The 17,451-nt window shown below is 47.4% G+C and overlaps 1 protein-coding gene across 1 annotated transcript; it reads right to left on the bottom strand.

Moving 5' to 3' along the window:
• Positions 1–567: 567 nt before the first annotated feature.
• Positions 568–17,085, bottom strand: LG16H17orf64 (linkage group 16 C17orf64 homolog). Its single transcript, XM_048519359.1, has 6 exons — positions 16,960–17,085; positions 15,558–15,689; positions 14,015–14,190; positions 11,485–11,584; positions 3,473–3,651; positions 568–709 (listed from the first exon to the last, which is right to left on the bottom strand). Exons 1-6 carry the CDS (start codon positions 17,083–17,085, stop codon positions 568–570), a joined length of 855 nt encoding a protein of 284 aa, XP_048375316.1.
• Between the last annotated feature and the right edge of the window lie 366 nt (positions 17,086–17,451).

Raw genomic sequence — 17,451 nt, 5'->3', positions numbered from 1 at the left:
AGTTGGAGGAGGAGTTGGAGTTGGAGGAGGAGTTGGAGTTGTTTGGATTTATATCCCCCCTTTCTCTCCTGCAGGAGACTCAAAGGGGCTTACAAACTCCTTGCCCTTCCCCCCTCACAACAAACACCCTGTGAGGTAGGTGGGGCTGAGAGAGCTCCGAGAAGCTGTGACTAGCCCAAGGTCACCCAGCTGGCGTGTGTGGGAGTGCACAGGCTAATCTGAATTCCCCAGAGAAGCCTCCACAGCTCAGGCGGCAGAGCGGGGAATCAAACCCGGTTCCTCCAGATTAGATACACGAGCTCTTAACCTCCGATGCCACTTAGGCTTATTCCAAGAGAATTTCAAACTCTTGGATATTACCAACAAGAATCTCCTCCCAAGTTACAGTCACATGCACGAAGTCAAAACCGTACAGGACGACAACAGATTTAATAAATGCCAAAAACAAAGCAATGGGGTATTTGCTTCAGTTGTTTGCTGAGATGCCATCGGTGAACTTTAGCAAAGCGTTGGCTTCTCAGTTTGGCCAGGAATGCTTCTGACGTCCTGTTACAAATACCGGTGGCCTCAAAGGGCTGCTTCCGGCGGTAAAGAAAATTCCGCTGCATCACCTTTGACAATGCTAGAAGCTTGAGCATCGAAGGGCTTTTTGATGGACGGGTGTCTGCCAGGGCTTTCCTTCTTTCTAATCAGCAAAGACTTACCGGACCTGGAGAAATGAAAGCCCTATAAGGTAGGGCTGGGAAAACTGGGGATTTGGGTAGAGGTGGGATCCAGCAGGTTCTCACAGGTTCCCGAGAGTAGGTTACTAATTATTTGTGTGTGCCAAGAGGGGGTTACTAATTGGTGATTTTGCCACGTGATTTTTGCCTTCGTTACGCCCCTCCTTTCAGCAGTAGCGCGCAGAACTTGAAGCAGTCTAGCAGGAGGTGCACCGGCGTGCGTGGCAGCCTGCGCCTGCGTGCATTCGTTTCCCACCCAAGGACCGACGCAGCGGCCGCATCCTTGCCACAGCCCCTCCCAGCAATGCCCCGCCCCTGGAATGCCCAGCCACGCCCCCGTCGTGCCCCACCCAGCCCCACTGGCACTACGCCACAGTTTGAATCCCACCACCATGGGAACCTGTTACTAAAATTTTTGGATCCCACCACTGGATTTGGGGAACAGTGCTTGGAGATGGAATGGAATTCAGAAGGCTCAGAATCCCCTACAGTCCGATCTTTGAAATGGCCATTCCCTCCTGGGGAATTCATCTCTGCTATTTGGAGATCAGTTGTCAATCCAGGAGAACTCCGGACCCCATCCTGAAATGGGTAACCCCGCCCATGTCTGCTTCAATGGCCAGATTCTCTCCATTCCTCGCACATGGCAGAGAAAGAGGGGAGAACATAAGAACATAAGAACAAGCCAGCTGGATCAGACCAGAGTCCATCTAGTCCAGCTCTCTGCTACTCGCAGTGGCCCACCAGGTGCCTTTGGGGGCTCACCTGCAGGATGTGAAAGCAATGGCCTTCTGCGGCTGCTGCCCCTGAGCACCTGGTCTGCTAAGGCATTTGCAATCTGAGATCAAGGAGGATCAAGATTGGTAGCCATAGATCGACTTCTCCTCCATAAATCTGTCCAAGCCCTTTTTAAAGCTATCCAGGTGAGTGGCCATCACCACCTCCTGTGGCAGCATATTCCAAACACCAATCACACGTTGCGTGAAGAAGTGTTTCCTTTTATTAGTCCTCATTCTTCCCCCCGGCATTTTCAATGGATGCCCCCTGGTTCTAGTATTGGGAGAAAGAGAGAAAAACTTCTCTCTGTCAACATTTTCTACCCCATGCATAATTCCCATGGGCAGGGGCAAAGCGAGGGGGAACTGCGCCCGGGGCATGCCTGCATCCTGCGCCCCTGCCACGCCCTGGAACACCCCCCCCCCACGCCCCTGCACCGGTGGGCGCCCGGTGCATCGAGCCCCACCTTGTCCCCTTGGCGCTACGCCACTGCCTATGGGACTGTGCGGTGAGTTCTGCCAGGCCAGGGATCTGCAACCTGCGGCTCTCCTGATGTTCACGGACTACAAGTCCCTTCAGCCCCTGCCAGCCTGGCCCATTGGTTGCAGGTTGCAGACCCTTCTCTGAGACTGGGTACCACATGGTTTTTCAGCCTTCTGGAGCTCATCGTTTGAATGCCCGTGTAATGGCACCAGATCTGCAAACCCATCACAGGAAGCCGCATGACAAGGAGAAGAAGAAGAAGAAGAAGAAGAAGAGTTTGGATTTATATCCCCCCTTTCTCTCCTGTAGGAGACTCAAAGGGGCTTACAATCTCCTTGCCCTTCCCCCCTCACAACAAACACCCTGTGAGGTAGGTGGGGCTGAGAGAGCTCCAAGAAGCTGTGACTAGCCCAAGGTCACCCAGCTGGCGTGTGTGGGAGTGTACAGGCTAATCTGAATTCCCCAGATAAGCCTCCACGGCTCAGGCGGCAGAGCTGGGAATCAAACCCGGTTCCTCCAGATTAGATATACGAGCTCGTAACCTCCTACGCCACTGCTGGGGCGTTATCAAGGGGGAAGTTGCCTTACCTGTTCTGACTCCTCCACCCCAGGTGGATTCATTTGGTGAGGGCAGGTAACTTCACTGTCAAATAAACTGAACTCAACCATTTATAGCATGTGATGGTTTTCCGTTGTGTTTTACACTAGAGGCTGCTTTGCTTCCCCACTGAACGGCGGGGAGGGGGGGTGGGAGAAGAGGTTCAAATTTCAAATGAATAAATTGCATTGAGAGAAGTTGGCCTCATTCAGTCCTGCTCAGTGGTGGGATCCCAAAATTTTAGTAACAGGTTCCCATGATGGTGGGAGTCAAACTGTGGCGTAGCGCGCATGGGGCTGGGCGAGGCATGACGGGGGCGTGGCCGGGCATTCCGGGGGCGGGGCATTAATAATTTCTCTGTTACTGGAAAAAACTCCTACTGTAAGAAAAAAAGTTCCTAATTTCCAGCTGGCATCTTCCTGTCCATAATTTAAACTCATTGTAGCAAGTCCTATCGTCTACTGCCAACAGAAACAACGACTTCTCCTCTACTTGACTGCCTGTCAAATACTTAATACTTTCAAATACTTAATTTTGTTTCTAGAAATCAAAAGGAGGAGACTTTCCTGAAACAAGGAACTTTACCATATTTCTAAAACATATTTTTAAAACAGCCCAACAGGGAGAATTATCCCGTTTTCTACCTTCGCTAACCAGCCACATAGGAAACAACAGGACTTTATGGTTTTTGGACCTAATGGGATTTCTAACGGAAAAGCAGACCCAATTAGTCACCCCCTCTCGGCACACACAAATAATTAGTAACCCACTCTCGGGGACTGGTGAGAACCTGCTGGATCCCACCTCTGGTCCTGTTTCACTTCTCTCGCTCATTGCCTCCCTCCTCGGCCTTGAACGGAGCAGCCAATCCCCCTTCGTTCTCTTGACTTACCTTTTCTTAATACTCTTTCCTGCAGGCCTGTCACCCCCTGGCACCTGCAGGCACACCTGGGTCCGTTTCTCCTGCCTCTTCTCATCCCCGCAGAGACCCCAGGAGTCCCGCAGCTTCAATAGGTGGTTGTTTTCACGCAGGGTGCCTAAATCCGGGTTTTCCACAAGATGGTAAGCCTTCTGAAACAAAACCCATACACAGGGCCGATCACTTATTGAGAGGGCTTTTTAGACTCTGGTTTTTATAAGAAAGCAACACCGCCAGTTGGAAGTTCTGTTCTTTGTCTCTTGGCCTGCCCACTAAGCGCCATCCTCTCTCCATTTTTGTCCATGGTTTCTTTATCCTCAAAAGACCCATATCTGATGAGAGCCAGCGTGGTGTAGTGGTTAAGAGCAGGTGCCCTCTGATCTGGAGAAATGGGTTTGATTCCCCACTCGAGCTGTGGAGGCTTATCTGGGGAACTAGATTAGCTTGTGCACTCCAACACACGCCAGCTGGGTGACCTTGGGCTAGTCACAGTTCTTCTGAGCTCTCTCAGAGCAGCAGTGGTGTAGGAGGTTAAGAGCTCGTGTATCGAATCTGGAGGAACCGGGTTTGATTCCCAGCTCTGCCGCCTGAGCTGTGGAGGCTTATCTGGGGAATTCAGATTAGCCTGTGCACTCCCACACACGCCAGCTGGGTGACCTTGGGCTAGTCACAGTTCTTCTGAGCTCTCTCAGAGCAGCAGTGGCGTAGAAGGCTACATTCTCACGTGATTCAATCTCGGAGGAAACCGGCTTGATTCCCCTGCTCTGGCCGCTTCGAGCTGTGGAGGCTTATCTGGGGAATTCAGATTAGCCTGTACACTCCCACACACGCCAGCTGGGTGACCTTGGGCTAGTCACAGCTTCTCGGAGCTCTCTCGGCCCCACCTACCTCACAGGGTGTTTGTTGTGAGGGGGGAAGGGCAAGGAGATTGTCAGCCCCTTTGAGTCTCCTGCAGGAGAGAAAGGGGGGAGATAAATCCAAACTCTTCTTCTTCTTCTTCTTCTTCTTCTTCTTCTTCTTCTTCTTCTTCTTCTTCTTCTTCTTCTTCTTCTTCTTCTTCTTCTTTGGCATGTAGACAATTCCGAGTTCGATCCCTACCTTCTCCAGCTAAAAGCATCAGGTTGTAGGGGATGTGGGAGATTTCTGTGCAGACCCTATTAAGCCTCCCCCAGTCTGAGCAGGCCAGATTCCCAACATACTGGAGCCGCTCCTCTTTTCCTGATACCTGTCCAGTAGTTTCAGGAAAGGGGTGGGGCCAGGTGAGGCTTTTGCCCAGCGAGGCTTCTGATGGACTTTTGGAGATTGGATTGGTGTAGATTTTTAAAAGCATCTCTGTGCAGCCACTACCAAGCACAAGGGTCTTCTCTGTGTGACTGAAGGCAAGCTGTAGCCGCCATTTTGAGCCCGACCCCGCCTATTATAATGTTTTTTTTGCAGCTGTGCCTATTATACTACACTGTGTCCGAATTCCAAAGCTTCGAGCAAACTGAAGAAGTCTGGAGGCCCCTGAGGTAGCCTTTTCAGCACAAGGCCACGTGTGGCGCTGTGGGGCGCAACCAGAGGTGGGATCCAGCAGGTTCTCACAGGTTCCCGAGAGTAGGTTACTAATTATTTGTGTGTGCCGAGAGGGGGTTACTAATTGGTGATTTTGCCACGTGATTTTGGCCTTAGTTATGCCCCTCCTCTCAGCAGTAGCGCGCAGAACTTGAAGCAGTCTAGCAGGAGTTGCACCGGCGTGCGATGGCAAGCTGCATGCCTGCGCAGCATTCGCTCTCCAGCCTGGCGATCGGCATTGCATGTGGCCAAGGGCCCTGCTACAGCCCCCCGCCCAAGGAATGCCTCATTTCAGGAATGCCCGGCCACGCCCCTGTCGTGCCCCGCCCAGCCCCATTGGCACTATGCCACAGTTTGAATCCCACCACCATGGGAACCTGTTACTAAAATTTTTGGATCCCACCACTGGTTTGATTCCCCAAATTTCTTAATTTAAAAATAATAAGAAGAATAACAATTAATTTTGAATGTTTCTTTTAAATACATTAACACTTTTTATATTTGAAATTAGGAAATAGATATGTAATAGATTAATTAATCTCAGAATTAAGTTTAAAGATAGATTGGAAGGGTTACATATAAATGTTTAAAGCACTTAGGAATGTAACAATACTATTGAAGTTGACCAAAGAACTTATCCATTAAGGAAGGATTAATGAATAATCAAAGGAACATTACTCCTGAAGTACAGCAAGGAAGTCTTTTAATTTTGTTGAAGAAGAAGAAGAAGAAGAAGAGGAAGAGGAAGAGGAGGAGGAGGAGGAGGAGTTTGGATTTATATCCCCCCTTTCTCTCTTGTAGGAGACTCAAAGGGGCTTACAATCTCCTTGCCCTTCCCCCCTCACAACAAACACCCTGTGAGGTAGGTGGGGCTGAGAGAGCTCCGAGAAGCTGTGACTAGCCCAAGGTCACCCAACTGGCGTGTGTGGGAGTGCACAGGCTAATCTGAATTCCCCAGATAAGCCTCCACAGCTCAGGCGGCAGAGCGGAGAATCAAACCTGGTTCCTCCAGATTAGATACACGAGCTCTTAACCTCCTACGCCACTCTGCTCCTATGAGAGTTATAATGAGAGTTATAATGTTAGATATTTGTGTGGTATTGTAACCAAATATGGTCTAAGTTTTTGTTACACATCTGTGTAAACCACCTCTTCTTTTTAACATTTCAATAAATTTTATTATTTTTTAAAAAATGGCAGCTCCTGCCTCCATTGTAAAGAATTACAATCCACACTAATTCCCAGGAAACACAATTGAAACAATCCTGCAATGTAACTACCTCTGAGTTAGGAATGTTTGAAGGAGAGGAATATCAGCAGGAATGTGATGGCCTACGGACCGCTATTTCCTTCAGGGAAACGGATCTCTGTGATCTGCAAAGTGGCTGTAATTTCTGGAGAACTTCAGGTGTCACCAGGAAATTGGCAACCCTGAATTTAGCTTATGCTTGCCTGTGGAAGGTGCAGGAAAGGAATCGCAAGTCTGAGAATCTGGGGAAATCCTTTGTGTTTTAAGAGCAGACATAAACAGTAAATAATGTGCAGCAATATCGGTTCTAAGCTGGGAACGCTCAGATGGGCTGTTTCCTACTTAGCGTCTGAAATGGACCGTCTACTACGCTTCTAAGTTCAAACGAGCTCATGAAAAAACTGCAATTGAGCAAAGCCCCAGAACAGGGTCAAGAAGGACCTCATCCTGGAGCCCGAAAAGAAAAAAAGACGGTCAGATGTGGCTTCATTAATGGTGATAGAGGAGCCAGAAGTGATTTTATTCCATTTCTGGTCTTGTTTGGAATAAAGATGGAACGATGTTTTATTCCTGTAAAAGATAGGTAGGAACAAACTGTATTAGATAGAAAGCAGGACTTATAGCTGTCTTTTGTATTTGCGTCTGCATGGAACCTCCTTGGCTCAGGGCAGGAGTCCACCCCTGCTCCACCTGGGCATGTCCTTTTGGCCCCTTCCGCACACACAAAATAATGCGTTTTCAAACCACTTTCACAACTGTTTGCAAGTGGATTTTGCTATTCCGCACAGCTTCAAAGAGCACTGAAAGCAGTTTGAAAGTGCATTATTCTGCATGTGCGGAATGAGCCTTTGTTGTAAAACCCTGAATGGACGTTGACAAAAGGGACCCCGGAAGAAGCGCCTCCATCTGCCTAATCCCACCAGCAGGCAGATAAGGGTGCCAACATCGTTAAGTTTCGTTTCCTGACCCCAAGCACCCAAAGGACTCTTTTGTGTTCTCCCCGCCAGTGCCTACGACATCGCCTCGCCCTGCTTCTGCCGCGAAATTCGAGAAGGGACTGCCCGCTGGACTCTAATTGGTTCCCATGTACTTGTAGATGTATGATTGGTTGTCAGGTGTTTTGTGAATGAATGGTTGTAGGCTGTCCTGTATTCTCCCGGACTCTGACAGGAGAAAGTGTTTTTAAGATGTTGTAAAGCTGCTAGGCAGCGCAGTTGCTGTGGTGCAGAGGTGCTGACACGTTGGTCAGCATCTCAATAAACTCTTTTATTATTTCACTATACTCGCTGTGTCGGGTCCCATTTCTGTTCCCCTGCGCTGCCGAGAGCTGGTTGGTCTGGAGCTATTAAAAGTTACCAGGCAGCGCGGTAACAATGGTGCGCTGTGTTGACAAGGAATTTGTGCAACTGCTATGCCAACTGTTGTTTGGGATATTAACACGAGGAGGTTGTTGGACCTTTGTGTGTCTGCCATAAAGGTGTGCTAGGAAAATAGCCTAGCATTTGCCTCCTTCATAGATCAATCCCCACACAAAATGGCAGGCGCAAGCGGCAGAAACAGAAGTAAGAGGTTTGGGCAGAAGAAATGAAGTGTTTCCTGTCTGCTGGCATTTGCTCACTGGTCACTGGTTTAGCGATTTTTGAAAATCCCGGGTTGAGAGGAATATAACGGGCTGAACTCCTTTTGGGGGAGAGAGCTGTGTGAAGTTCTCCCCCCAAATGTTGTTTATAACATCCTGTGCAGAATTCACCTATGTGTTCTGGAGATCACTTCTAATTCTGGGAGATATCCAGGCCCCGCCAGGAAGTTGGCAACTTTACTCGACAACTTCCTATGGCTTCTCTTGAGTTCTGGGGACTCTCTAGCTCTGCCTCGTGCGTTAGAGGCTCTGCAAACCACAGGGATTAGAAACCCGTCTTTAAGAAATCACGTGAAATTCTTAGAATGCCACGACAAATCTGTAGGCTTACCGAATTCCATGCTCGCATAGCAGAAATAAGGAACACACAACGCCCCGTTCAATGGACAATATCTGGAGTTCACTGGTGAGGGGGTCTGTGCTCCTGGGTTATTTTCCAGGAGGAGATACAGACTGATCCCTCTTTCTCCCAAAGTCTTGTGCAGTTTGCCAGTAACAAAGAGCAGAAGAACAAATTATTTGCAGGCAAGCACCTTGGCTTGCTAGGCAGAGAAGCAGGCTGGGTGGCAACTACTGGAGATGAACGTGAAGATGAAATTGGGAGCCTTTTAATGTACTTTTTGTTTTTATTCATGCATTCATTCATTTATTCGATTTATACCCCGCCCTCCCCCGAAGGGCTCAGGGCGGCTTAACAACAGTCTTTACAGTCTTAATAAAAACGTTTCGGACTCTTTAGTTTGGGACAGCGTTTGGGACTCTTTAGTTTGGAGAGGAGACGTCTGAGGGGGGATATGATTGAAGTCTATAAAATTATGCACGGGGTAGAAAATGTCGACAGAGAGACATTTTTCTCTCTTTCTCACAATACTAGAACCAGGGGGCATTCATTGAAAATGCTGGGGGGAAGAATGAGGACTAATAAAAGGAAACACTTCTTCACGCAACGTGTGATTGGTGTTTGGAATATGCTGCCACAGGAGGTGGTGATGGCCACTCACCTGGATAGCTTTAAAAGGGGCTTGGACAGATTTATGGAGGAGAAGCCGATCTATGGCCACCAATCTTGATCCTCCTTGATCTGAGATTGCAAATGCCTTAGCAGACCAGGTGCTCGGGAGCAGCAGCAGCAGCAGAAGGCCATTGCGTTCACATCCTGCATGTGAGCTCCCAAAGGCACCTGGTGGGCCACTGTGAGTAGCAGAGAGCTGGACTAGATGGATTCTGGTCTGATCCAGCTGGCTTATTCTTATGTTCTTGTGATTACACTCGCCCACACACAAAGCTTATTCAACACACACACACAAGCTATCATTGGGTTTGCCAGCTTGGGACCAGGAAAGACCTGGCGATTTTGCGGGTGGAGTCTAAGAAAGGCAGGGTTTGGGGAAGGGAAGGATTTCAGTTGGGTTTAATGCCGTAGATTCCGCCCTCCAAAGCAGCCATTTCCTCAAAGTGAACTGATCTCTGTTGGCTGGCGAACAGTTGTAACTCCAGGACCTCTCCATGTACCACCTAGATCAGTGGTGGCAAACTTATGGCACGGTGCCAGAGGTGGAACTTTGAGCCCTCTCTGTGGGCACACGCAAACAGAGTCCCCCCCCCCCAATCTAGGCTGGCCTGGGCCGCTGGGCTCGATTATTAGCATTGAACCTAAGACCTAGTTTTGGGGAAGCAGTGTAAGGAACCCTGTTAAGCGCTGTTAAACCCCACTGATTTTCATGCAAAGAACTAAAGCGCAATCCTTTACCTGGGAGTAAGCTCGTTTGCTGGCAATGGGGCTTGCTTCTGAGTAAACCTTCCTAGGGTCATGATTCACCCGTTGGAAGGGTTGCACGGTTGCTTCAAAGCAAAGCCACCGACTACCACCAAGCTTACTCCCGAGTAATGCATGCCTCGGAGCCAACCGTTTTTTCTAAACTAAAACCTCAGTATTCAGGTTAAATTGTCGTGTTGGGCAATTTGGGTTAAATAAGTGGGTTTTGGGTTGCAATTTGGGCACTTGGTCTCAAAAAGGTTCACTATCACTGACCTAGAGGTTGGCACCCTACATATCATCTTTGGGTCTTTTGAGTTTGGCATGGAATGCCTGGATCGTCTGGCATACAGGCTTGGATTGGTGTTTTCCGAAACTTTGCATGCACAAAAAACGCTGCCCCCCAACTCGCGCTGAAAGGTAGGATTTAAACCCATAACACTTATGAGTGATCTATACAATTTGTGATTGACGAAGGTCGATTCCACACTTGCGTTATCAACCTAAGTTTGAGCTGTGTTCGACTTAAGTGCTCTGCACGACCACTGGGATCGACGTGGTTTTGTACCAGCTTCGCCCCGTGTAACTGTCAAATTTCCGACTCCAGTTGGGAACGACTACTTTTCAGGGAACCACGCTCGAACACAGCTCGATTCCAGTAAAGTGTGGAATCTCTGGTGCCAGGAGTCCCCCATTCAGCTAATCACAGCTGAGTGTTTCGGGCATGCGTATAGCTGGCCAATCAAAAAACACCCCCTTCATCCCTCCATTCCTGTGGAAGTTTTTTTTTATAACGTGTGTGGGGATAGACGGAACACATTGCCGTAGAACAGTAGCCAATCGGAACGGAGCAGCGAAGAGGCACAGGATGATCCCGCCCTCCGAGCTGGGATCAAGCTGGTTGCAGTGGGGAACAACAATGGCTTCGACCTAGGTTAGTACCCTTCTCAGGGAACTGGGTCGAACCTATTTTACTCGTGTGCGGAATCGCCCTTAATGGTCTATTTCAGGGGTCAGCAACCAAACTCTCCGAATCTTCGCAGACTACAATTCCCATCAGGCGCTGCCAGCATGGCCAATTGGGATTTGTAGTCCATGAACATCTGGAGAGCCACAGGTTGCAGACCTCTGGTCTATTTAAACAACTGCCTGCCGAACAATTGGGGGAGAGGAGTAGACAGCTATGCCACTGGGCCGTGTGTTATATGCTGAAGGAACACGCTGAAGCCGACTTGGTTGGAAGCCTCAAACAGGGTCAGCAAACAGCAGCCCAACTGTGTAGGGAGAGCAGCAGTGGCATAGGAGGTTAAGAGCTCGTGTATCTAATCTGGAGGAACCGGGTTTGATTCCCCGCTCTGCCGCCTGAGCTGTGGAGGCTTCTCTGGGGAATTCAGATCAGCCTGTGCACTCCCACACACGCCAGCTGGGTGACCTTGGGCTAGTCACAGCTTCTTGGAGCTCTCTCAGCCCCACCTACCTCACAGGGTGTTTGTTGTGAGGGAGGGGGAAGGGCAAGGAGATTGTAAGCCCCTTTGAGTCTCCTGCAGGAGAGAAAGAGGGGGATATAAATCCAGCTCTTCTTCTCTAGATGTGTTTATATGTTTATTTACTTGTTTTAAATACATTATGTGCATTTAAAAATGCTTTTCAGTTTTTCATAAAATCATAAATTGTACTTCTGGACCAGCTATCTTCAGCAAGCCAGGGGAAAATCTCTGCCTTCCTCCTGTACATTGCCAGGTTACTGTTTACGGTGGCCGTTCTTAGCTTAACTTTCTGAATCTTACCAGGAACTTGGATGCTTGGTTGGTCTTGCTGTAGTGATAGAGTTTGCACAGTTGCTTCTCGCTGAGCGCTGAGAAGAGAGCCACGAATCTCCACAGCATCCTAGAAGCAGGCGGCGGAGACAGGACCATTTCATAAAACGGGAAGGTAGAGAGGAGGCCATACTTTACGGCTATCTAGCAGCACCGGAGGAGAGCTCAAACTATCTGTGCAGTGGTGGGATCCAAAAATTTTAGTAACAGGTTCCCTCGCCAGCCCCCCTCAGCAAAGGGTACAGAGGCGTACCTAGGCAAACCTGAGCCCTGGGCAAAACCTGAGTTGGATGCCCCCCCCCATGGGCAGCCACCCCACCACGACCCCCCCAAATATTTTTGCACCAGATCATTTCTAAATCATCATCACATTATAGAAAACGCCCCGACTCACAAATCTGAACACAGCAATGGTGAGCCCAAATAAACTCAAAAATACACACGTTGCACTCTGGCTGTGTCTAATCTTATATATTAATCTTATATATAATTTTATTTATTTATTTATTTATTGTTTCGATTTATAAACCGCCCCATCCTCTGGGGGCTCTGGGCGGTGCACAACATTCACATATACAATTAATTAAATCGATAACAACAATATAATACTAAAATCCATTAAAAGCTACTTAAAAACAGCTGTTAATATCATAATAGGTGCCCTACTATGACCAATTCAATTAAGATCACCCCAGTAAAAAGAAAGGGAGAGGTCAGGTTCCTCTCTGGGAGGATAATAAGGTGGTAAAGTGCATCAGATGGTATGTGCAAAAGAGCAGGGGAGGAAGGAGAGGGGGAGGGGAATTGAACAACTCAACACTTCTATTTGTATTTACATTTCCTTATTTCTCTGACAAGGTTCTTAAAAATACAGCATAAGTCTTCCAACTCTTATAACTAAACAGAAATAAGCACTTAGTCCATTCAATTCTCTATTCAGAAACAAAACTTCAGTTCCATATAGTCCATGTATCAATTCTGTAGGTATATGGAACTTATATATAAGATTAATATATAAGATTAGACACAGCCAGAGTGCAACGTGTGTATTTTTGAGTTTATTTGGGCTAATGTTGACATTGCACTCTTAAACACAGCAATGGTGAAACACGCAGGTTCTTTGATAGAGACTGGTGAGATAAAAGGTACAAAAGGCTGAGAATCCATGAGTTGCAGGACCTGAAAGGGATTAACCCAGTTCAGGGAGTTACATTATTAGTCGCAATTGCTACATGGAACCTTCACGTTCAAAGGCAGGATGCCTCTCGGGGAGGCGAGGGCGTGGAGATGGAAAAGCGGACCCAATTAGTAACCCCCTCTCGGCACACACAAAGAATTAGTGACCCACTCTCGAGAACTGGTGAGAACCTGCTGGATCCCACCTCTGCTTCTGTGTCCCAAGTGCACTGTTGTAGGTGTTGGGTTACCAACATCTAGACAGGGATCTGGAATTCTCGTGGAATTACAACCAATGTCCAGACTACAGAGATCAGGAGAGGTCAGGGTGGATTCTAAGGCCCTGTGCCCTGCTTCCTTCCCTTCCCTTCCCTTCCCTTCCCTTCTCAAACCAAACCCTCCCTAGGTTCCACGCCAAATCTCCAGAAATTTCCTAGCCTGGATTTGGCCACCTAGGGAGTGACGTAAGAACCAGTGTGAGACTTGGGATCAAAGAGGGTTCAAATTCCCACTCACCCAAGAAGGCGGGGAAGAAACTGGGAACTTCTGAGCCAGAGGAATAAATCCTGGCAGGGCAGTATTTCGGGCTGCCCCTTTTTTGCATCCGAAGAAGAGGAGGAGGAGGAGGAGGAGGAGGAGTTGGAGGTCCAAAAATTATAAAGTCCTGTTGTTTCCTATGTGGCTGGTTAGCGAAGGTAGAAAACGGGATAAATTCTCCCTGTTGGGCTGTTTTCAAAACATGTTTTAGGAATATGGTAAAGTTCCTTGTTTAAGGAAAGTCTCCTTCTTTTGATTTCTAGAAACAAAATTAAGTATTTGAAAGTATTAAGTATTTGTCAGGCAGTCAATTAGAGGAGAAGTAGTTGTTTCTGTTGGGAGTAGACGATAGGACTTGCTATAATGAGTTTAAATTATGGACAGAAAGATACCAGCTGGAAATTAGGAACTTTTTTAACAGTAAGAGTTTTTTACAGTAACAGAGAAATTATTAATGCCCCGCCCCTGGAATGCCCGGCCACGCCCCTGTCCTGCCCCGCCCATCCCCATTGGTGTTACGCCACTGTTTGAATCCCACCACCATGGGAACCTGTTACTGAAATTTTTGGATCCCACCACTGCCCCCAACCATAAAATTATTTGAGTCTCTGTTCCTAAGACCATCGGAAATATGTGTTTTCCGATGGTCTTAGGCGACCCCCGTGAAAGGGTCATTCGACCCCCCCAAAGGGGTCGCGACCCACAGGTTGAGAACCGCTGGTCTAGAGTAATGCTGTGGAGATAAAAAGGTGGAGTAGCTGGCCTTGATTTCCCATGGACGCCTTACTTCTTCCAGTGCTTGAGTTCCCACGTCTTGCAGTAGTGTTGAAGGAACATGTTAATGTGGTCCCCAAGGATGGTCAGGTTTTTTCTGGTGCAGCTGACCCTCTTCTCCTTTGGCAAGTCCTTGGACAGATTCAGCTTCCGTAGACACTTCTTGAAGGGCCTCAGATATTCCTTGCACTGGAGGGCAAAAAGGAAAAAATACAGTCAAGAAAACGTGCTCCCCCCTGTATTTTTCTCTCCCATTTGAACGGGGCCACTTGGCACACTACCTATATTGCTTAATAAGCCCTGCTCAAAGGAGAGCCATGATGCTCGCCAGGTTTGATGTTATGCCTTCTGCCTTGTTACATGGCAGATTTAATAAGCAAGAAAAGGTTAAAAGATTGTGCCCATGTAACGATGGCTCAGTTGAATCTCTGGCCCACCAATTCCTACACTGTCTCAGATTCAAGGAAATCAGATCCAAGTATGTGAATCTTACTCCTTTACATTTACCCCATCTCCCCGATTTAATTAGATTACACTACTTGTTGGGGAATCCTGACCCTTCTCTCTGTATGGTAGTTGCAGACTTTCTCCTGGAAATTACTAAACGCCAGTAGATTTCCTTTGACCTAACATTTATTTCCTGTACTGTATATGCTTTTTAATCTGTTTTTTTATTATTGTTGTACTGTTGTCTATGCCAATAAAGGCTTGCTATAGAAAGGAAAAAATAAAAACCCTCCACTTGTTTGTGAAAGATAGAACACAACACTTCATTCTTCTGTGCTGCTGGAAACAGTGGTCATTAAAACAGAACCAACGCAATGGATAGAGGGGATTTAGGACCTGGGATAATTGAGCTCAAATCCCACCTTTACCATGGATGCTCATTGGGACCTTGCGACTGTCACAGTCTCTCAACCTAACCTACCTCACAGGGTTGTTGTGAGAATAAGCTGCTTTGGTTCCCATTTAGGAAGAAACTTAGCTATACTCCCTTTAGACACTAACAAGGGGTGCTCATGGTGGTGAAAAGTTGCAGTTCGACCTTGGAGAGGTTCCCGCTGGGGCTTTTGGCTGAACGCCCGGGAAGGGGAATTTTGCTGTTTTGGTTATCTTTTACTTGCTTGCTTGCCTGTGTGAAACTCTGTGTGAAAACCTGCCTTGTTTATATTCTTTTGGCAGGAGCTCGTCTGATGCCCTGTATAAGCGGCTGCTTGAGTCCTGGGTGCCAGTTCCCACATTGCCTGTTTCTGACTAAGAAAGCCAGCTCAATAAAGAACTTAACACAGTTGCTTTTGACTGGACTTTACTGGTTCGTTACAGTGGGCCCAGAAGAGGGCATCCCCTATTTATAACGTTATAAGGCCAATTGCTACCAGATGCACTTTCTTGATCAACTAGGTAGTACATAAATCTGCCTGTGTCCCTCCATAAACCAGCTTTTGTAAATTAAGGAACGTGTTGGTAATTCATCTGCCCCTGGACCCTCTCTCCTCCTTCACTGCAAAAGACAAGTTGCTCAGGAATCTGGCCGTAAAAGTAACAGAAGGTCTCACTATTTTGAAGGTGTCCTGCGTGAGTCCATCGGTGTAACAGACGAGTGAGTTTCCAGATGACACGGCTCTGGTGGAGGACTCTCTGATTGCCGCCTTATTTACCTGACCAGTTGGGAGTGAGCTCTCTGTCACCTACAAAGAATCACACTTTGCAGGTTAGCTGTTACAGCCTCGTATCTTAAAATGCCATAATTATTAAGATTTAAATTCAAGGCTTTTTTTTTTTTAACGTTTATCAGCATGATGGGGTGAAATTCCTTCCTGTTTGCACTTCTCTTGGGCAGAATGCTCACTGAAATGGCTCTAGGCAGCGGTGGGATCCAAAAATTTTAGTAACAGGTTCCCATGGTGGTGGGATTCAAACAGTGGCGTAGCGCCAATGGGGCTGGGCGGGGCATTCTGGGGGCGTGGCCGGGCATTCCGGGGCGGGGCATTAATAATTTCTCTGTTACTGTAAAAAACTCTTACTGTAAAAAAAGTTCCTAATTTCCAGTTGGTATCATTCTGTCCATAATTTAAACTCATTATAGCGAGTCCTACCGTATACGGCCAACAGAAACTGCTTCTCCTCTAATTGACTGCCTGTCAAATGCTTAATACTTTCAAATACTTAATTTTGTTTATAGAAATCAAAAGAAGGACGCTTTCCTTAAACAAGGAACTTTACCATATTTCTAAAACATGTTTTTAAAACTGCCCAACAGGGAGAATTATCCCGTTTTCTACCTTCGCTAACCAGCCACATAGGAAACAACAGGACTTCATGATTTTTGGACCTAATGGGATTTCTAACGGAAAAGTGGACCCAATTAGTAACCCCCTCTCGGCACACACAAATAATGAGTAACCCACTCTCGGGAACTGGTGAGAACCTACTGGATCCCACCTCTGCTCTAGCACTTTTCCCAGTTAGAATATTGTTAGCTGCACATTATTCAGCAGTGCTCTCAAAGTGCAGATGCCGGGAGTTTTCTTTGTGTAAATGACAGTGCAGTGAGGTATAAAACTTTCATCTGGTGGGTACGTGAGAGCGGGGTCTTTTTGGTGGCAGCCCCATAATTATGGAACAGCTTACATCTGTGTCCCATGTCTTGAGCAATTACGAGTCTTGAATAATTTTTAGGTGGACCAAAGTCTCTGTCTTTCCATTTCTTTCTTATAAAATAGGAACGTTGGTGATATCTGTTACCTTAAAGGATAGGTGTCAAACTCGCGGCCCTCCAGATGTTATGGACTACAGTTCCCACCATCCCCTGCCAGCATCATGCTGGCAAGGGATGATGGTAACTGTAGTCCATAACATCTGGAGGGCTGCGAGTTTGACACCTGTGCCTTAAAGTATATGAAATTACAAATGATAGTGATAAAGAAGAATTCTATATAGGAATATCCTTTACCACACCTGGAAGCCCCGGCTGGTCTTCCGGCCGCCTAGAGCCGCTCCCTTTCTGGCATTTCCTTCGCTTACAGGAAGCTTCTCGGCCACCCTAATCCCACATTTTCCTTCTCTGCTCCTGAGAACCTCCATTGCGGCAAAGTTGAAAACAACTTGTGAATTGCAGTGAGATGTGTGGGTGCTTTGACTGTAGCCCGACTTTTGTGATGTCACTCCTGAGGCAAATTGATTCCGAGTTGCTAGGACAATTGAAGGGCAGGAAGCCCTTTCTCGGGAAGGAAAGGGGGAGAGAGAGACCGAGTCTTGTTGGCGAGATAGCCGCTCAGGTCACGGTCCATGGGCTGAGCTGTTCCTCGAATACAGAGCTAGGTTCAGACATGATGGGGTTCCAACTGTGTCAGGTTAAAGAGGTCCCAAAGGATTACCAACCAAAATGGAAATTATGTATATATATTTGCCACCAAGTTGCAGCTGCCTTTTGGGGATTCTGTAAAGTTT

Source organism: Sphaerodactylus townsendi, linkage group LG16 (assembly GCF_021028975.2).
Source record: "Sphaerodactylus townsendi isolate TG3544 linkage group LG16, MPM_Stown_v2.3, whole genome shotgun sequence".
Classification (NCBI taxonomy): Eukaryota; Metazoa; Chordata; class Lepidosauria; order Squamata; family Sphaerodactylidae; genus Sphaerodactylus; species Sphaerodactylus townsendi.
The sequence above is the reverse complement of the archived record's forward strand: the minus strand, read 5'-3'. Positions and strand labels throughout refer to the sequence as shown.

Bases quoted from the DNA above. Each gene is read 5' to 3' on its own strand.
- LG16H17orf64 (XM_048519359.1), bottom strand. From the start codon at position 17,085: ATGGAGGTTCTCAGGAGCAGAGAAGGAAAATGTGGGATTAGGGTGGCC. The intron at 11,585-14,014 runs GTAAGGCGTCCA...GCCTGCTTCTAG, and splicing joins GAACTCAAGCACTGGAAGAA to GATGCTGTGGAGATTCGTGG. The intron at 3,652-11,484 runs GTAAGATTCAGA...GTTTTGTTTCAG, and splicing joins ACCAAGCATCCAAGTTCCTG to AAGGCTTACCATCTTGTGGA.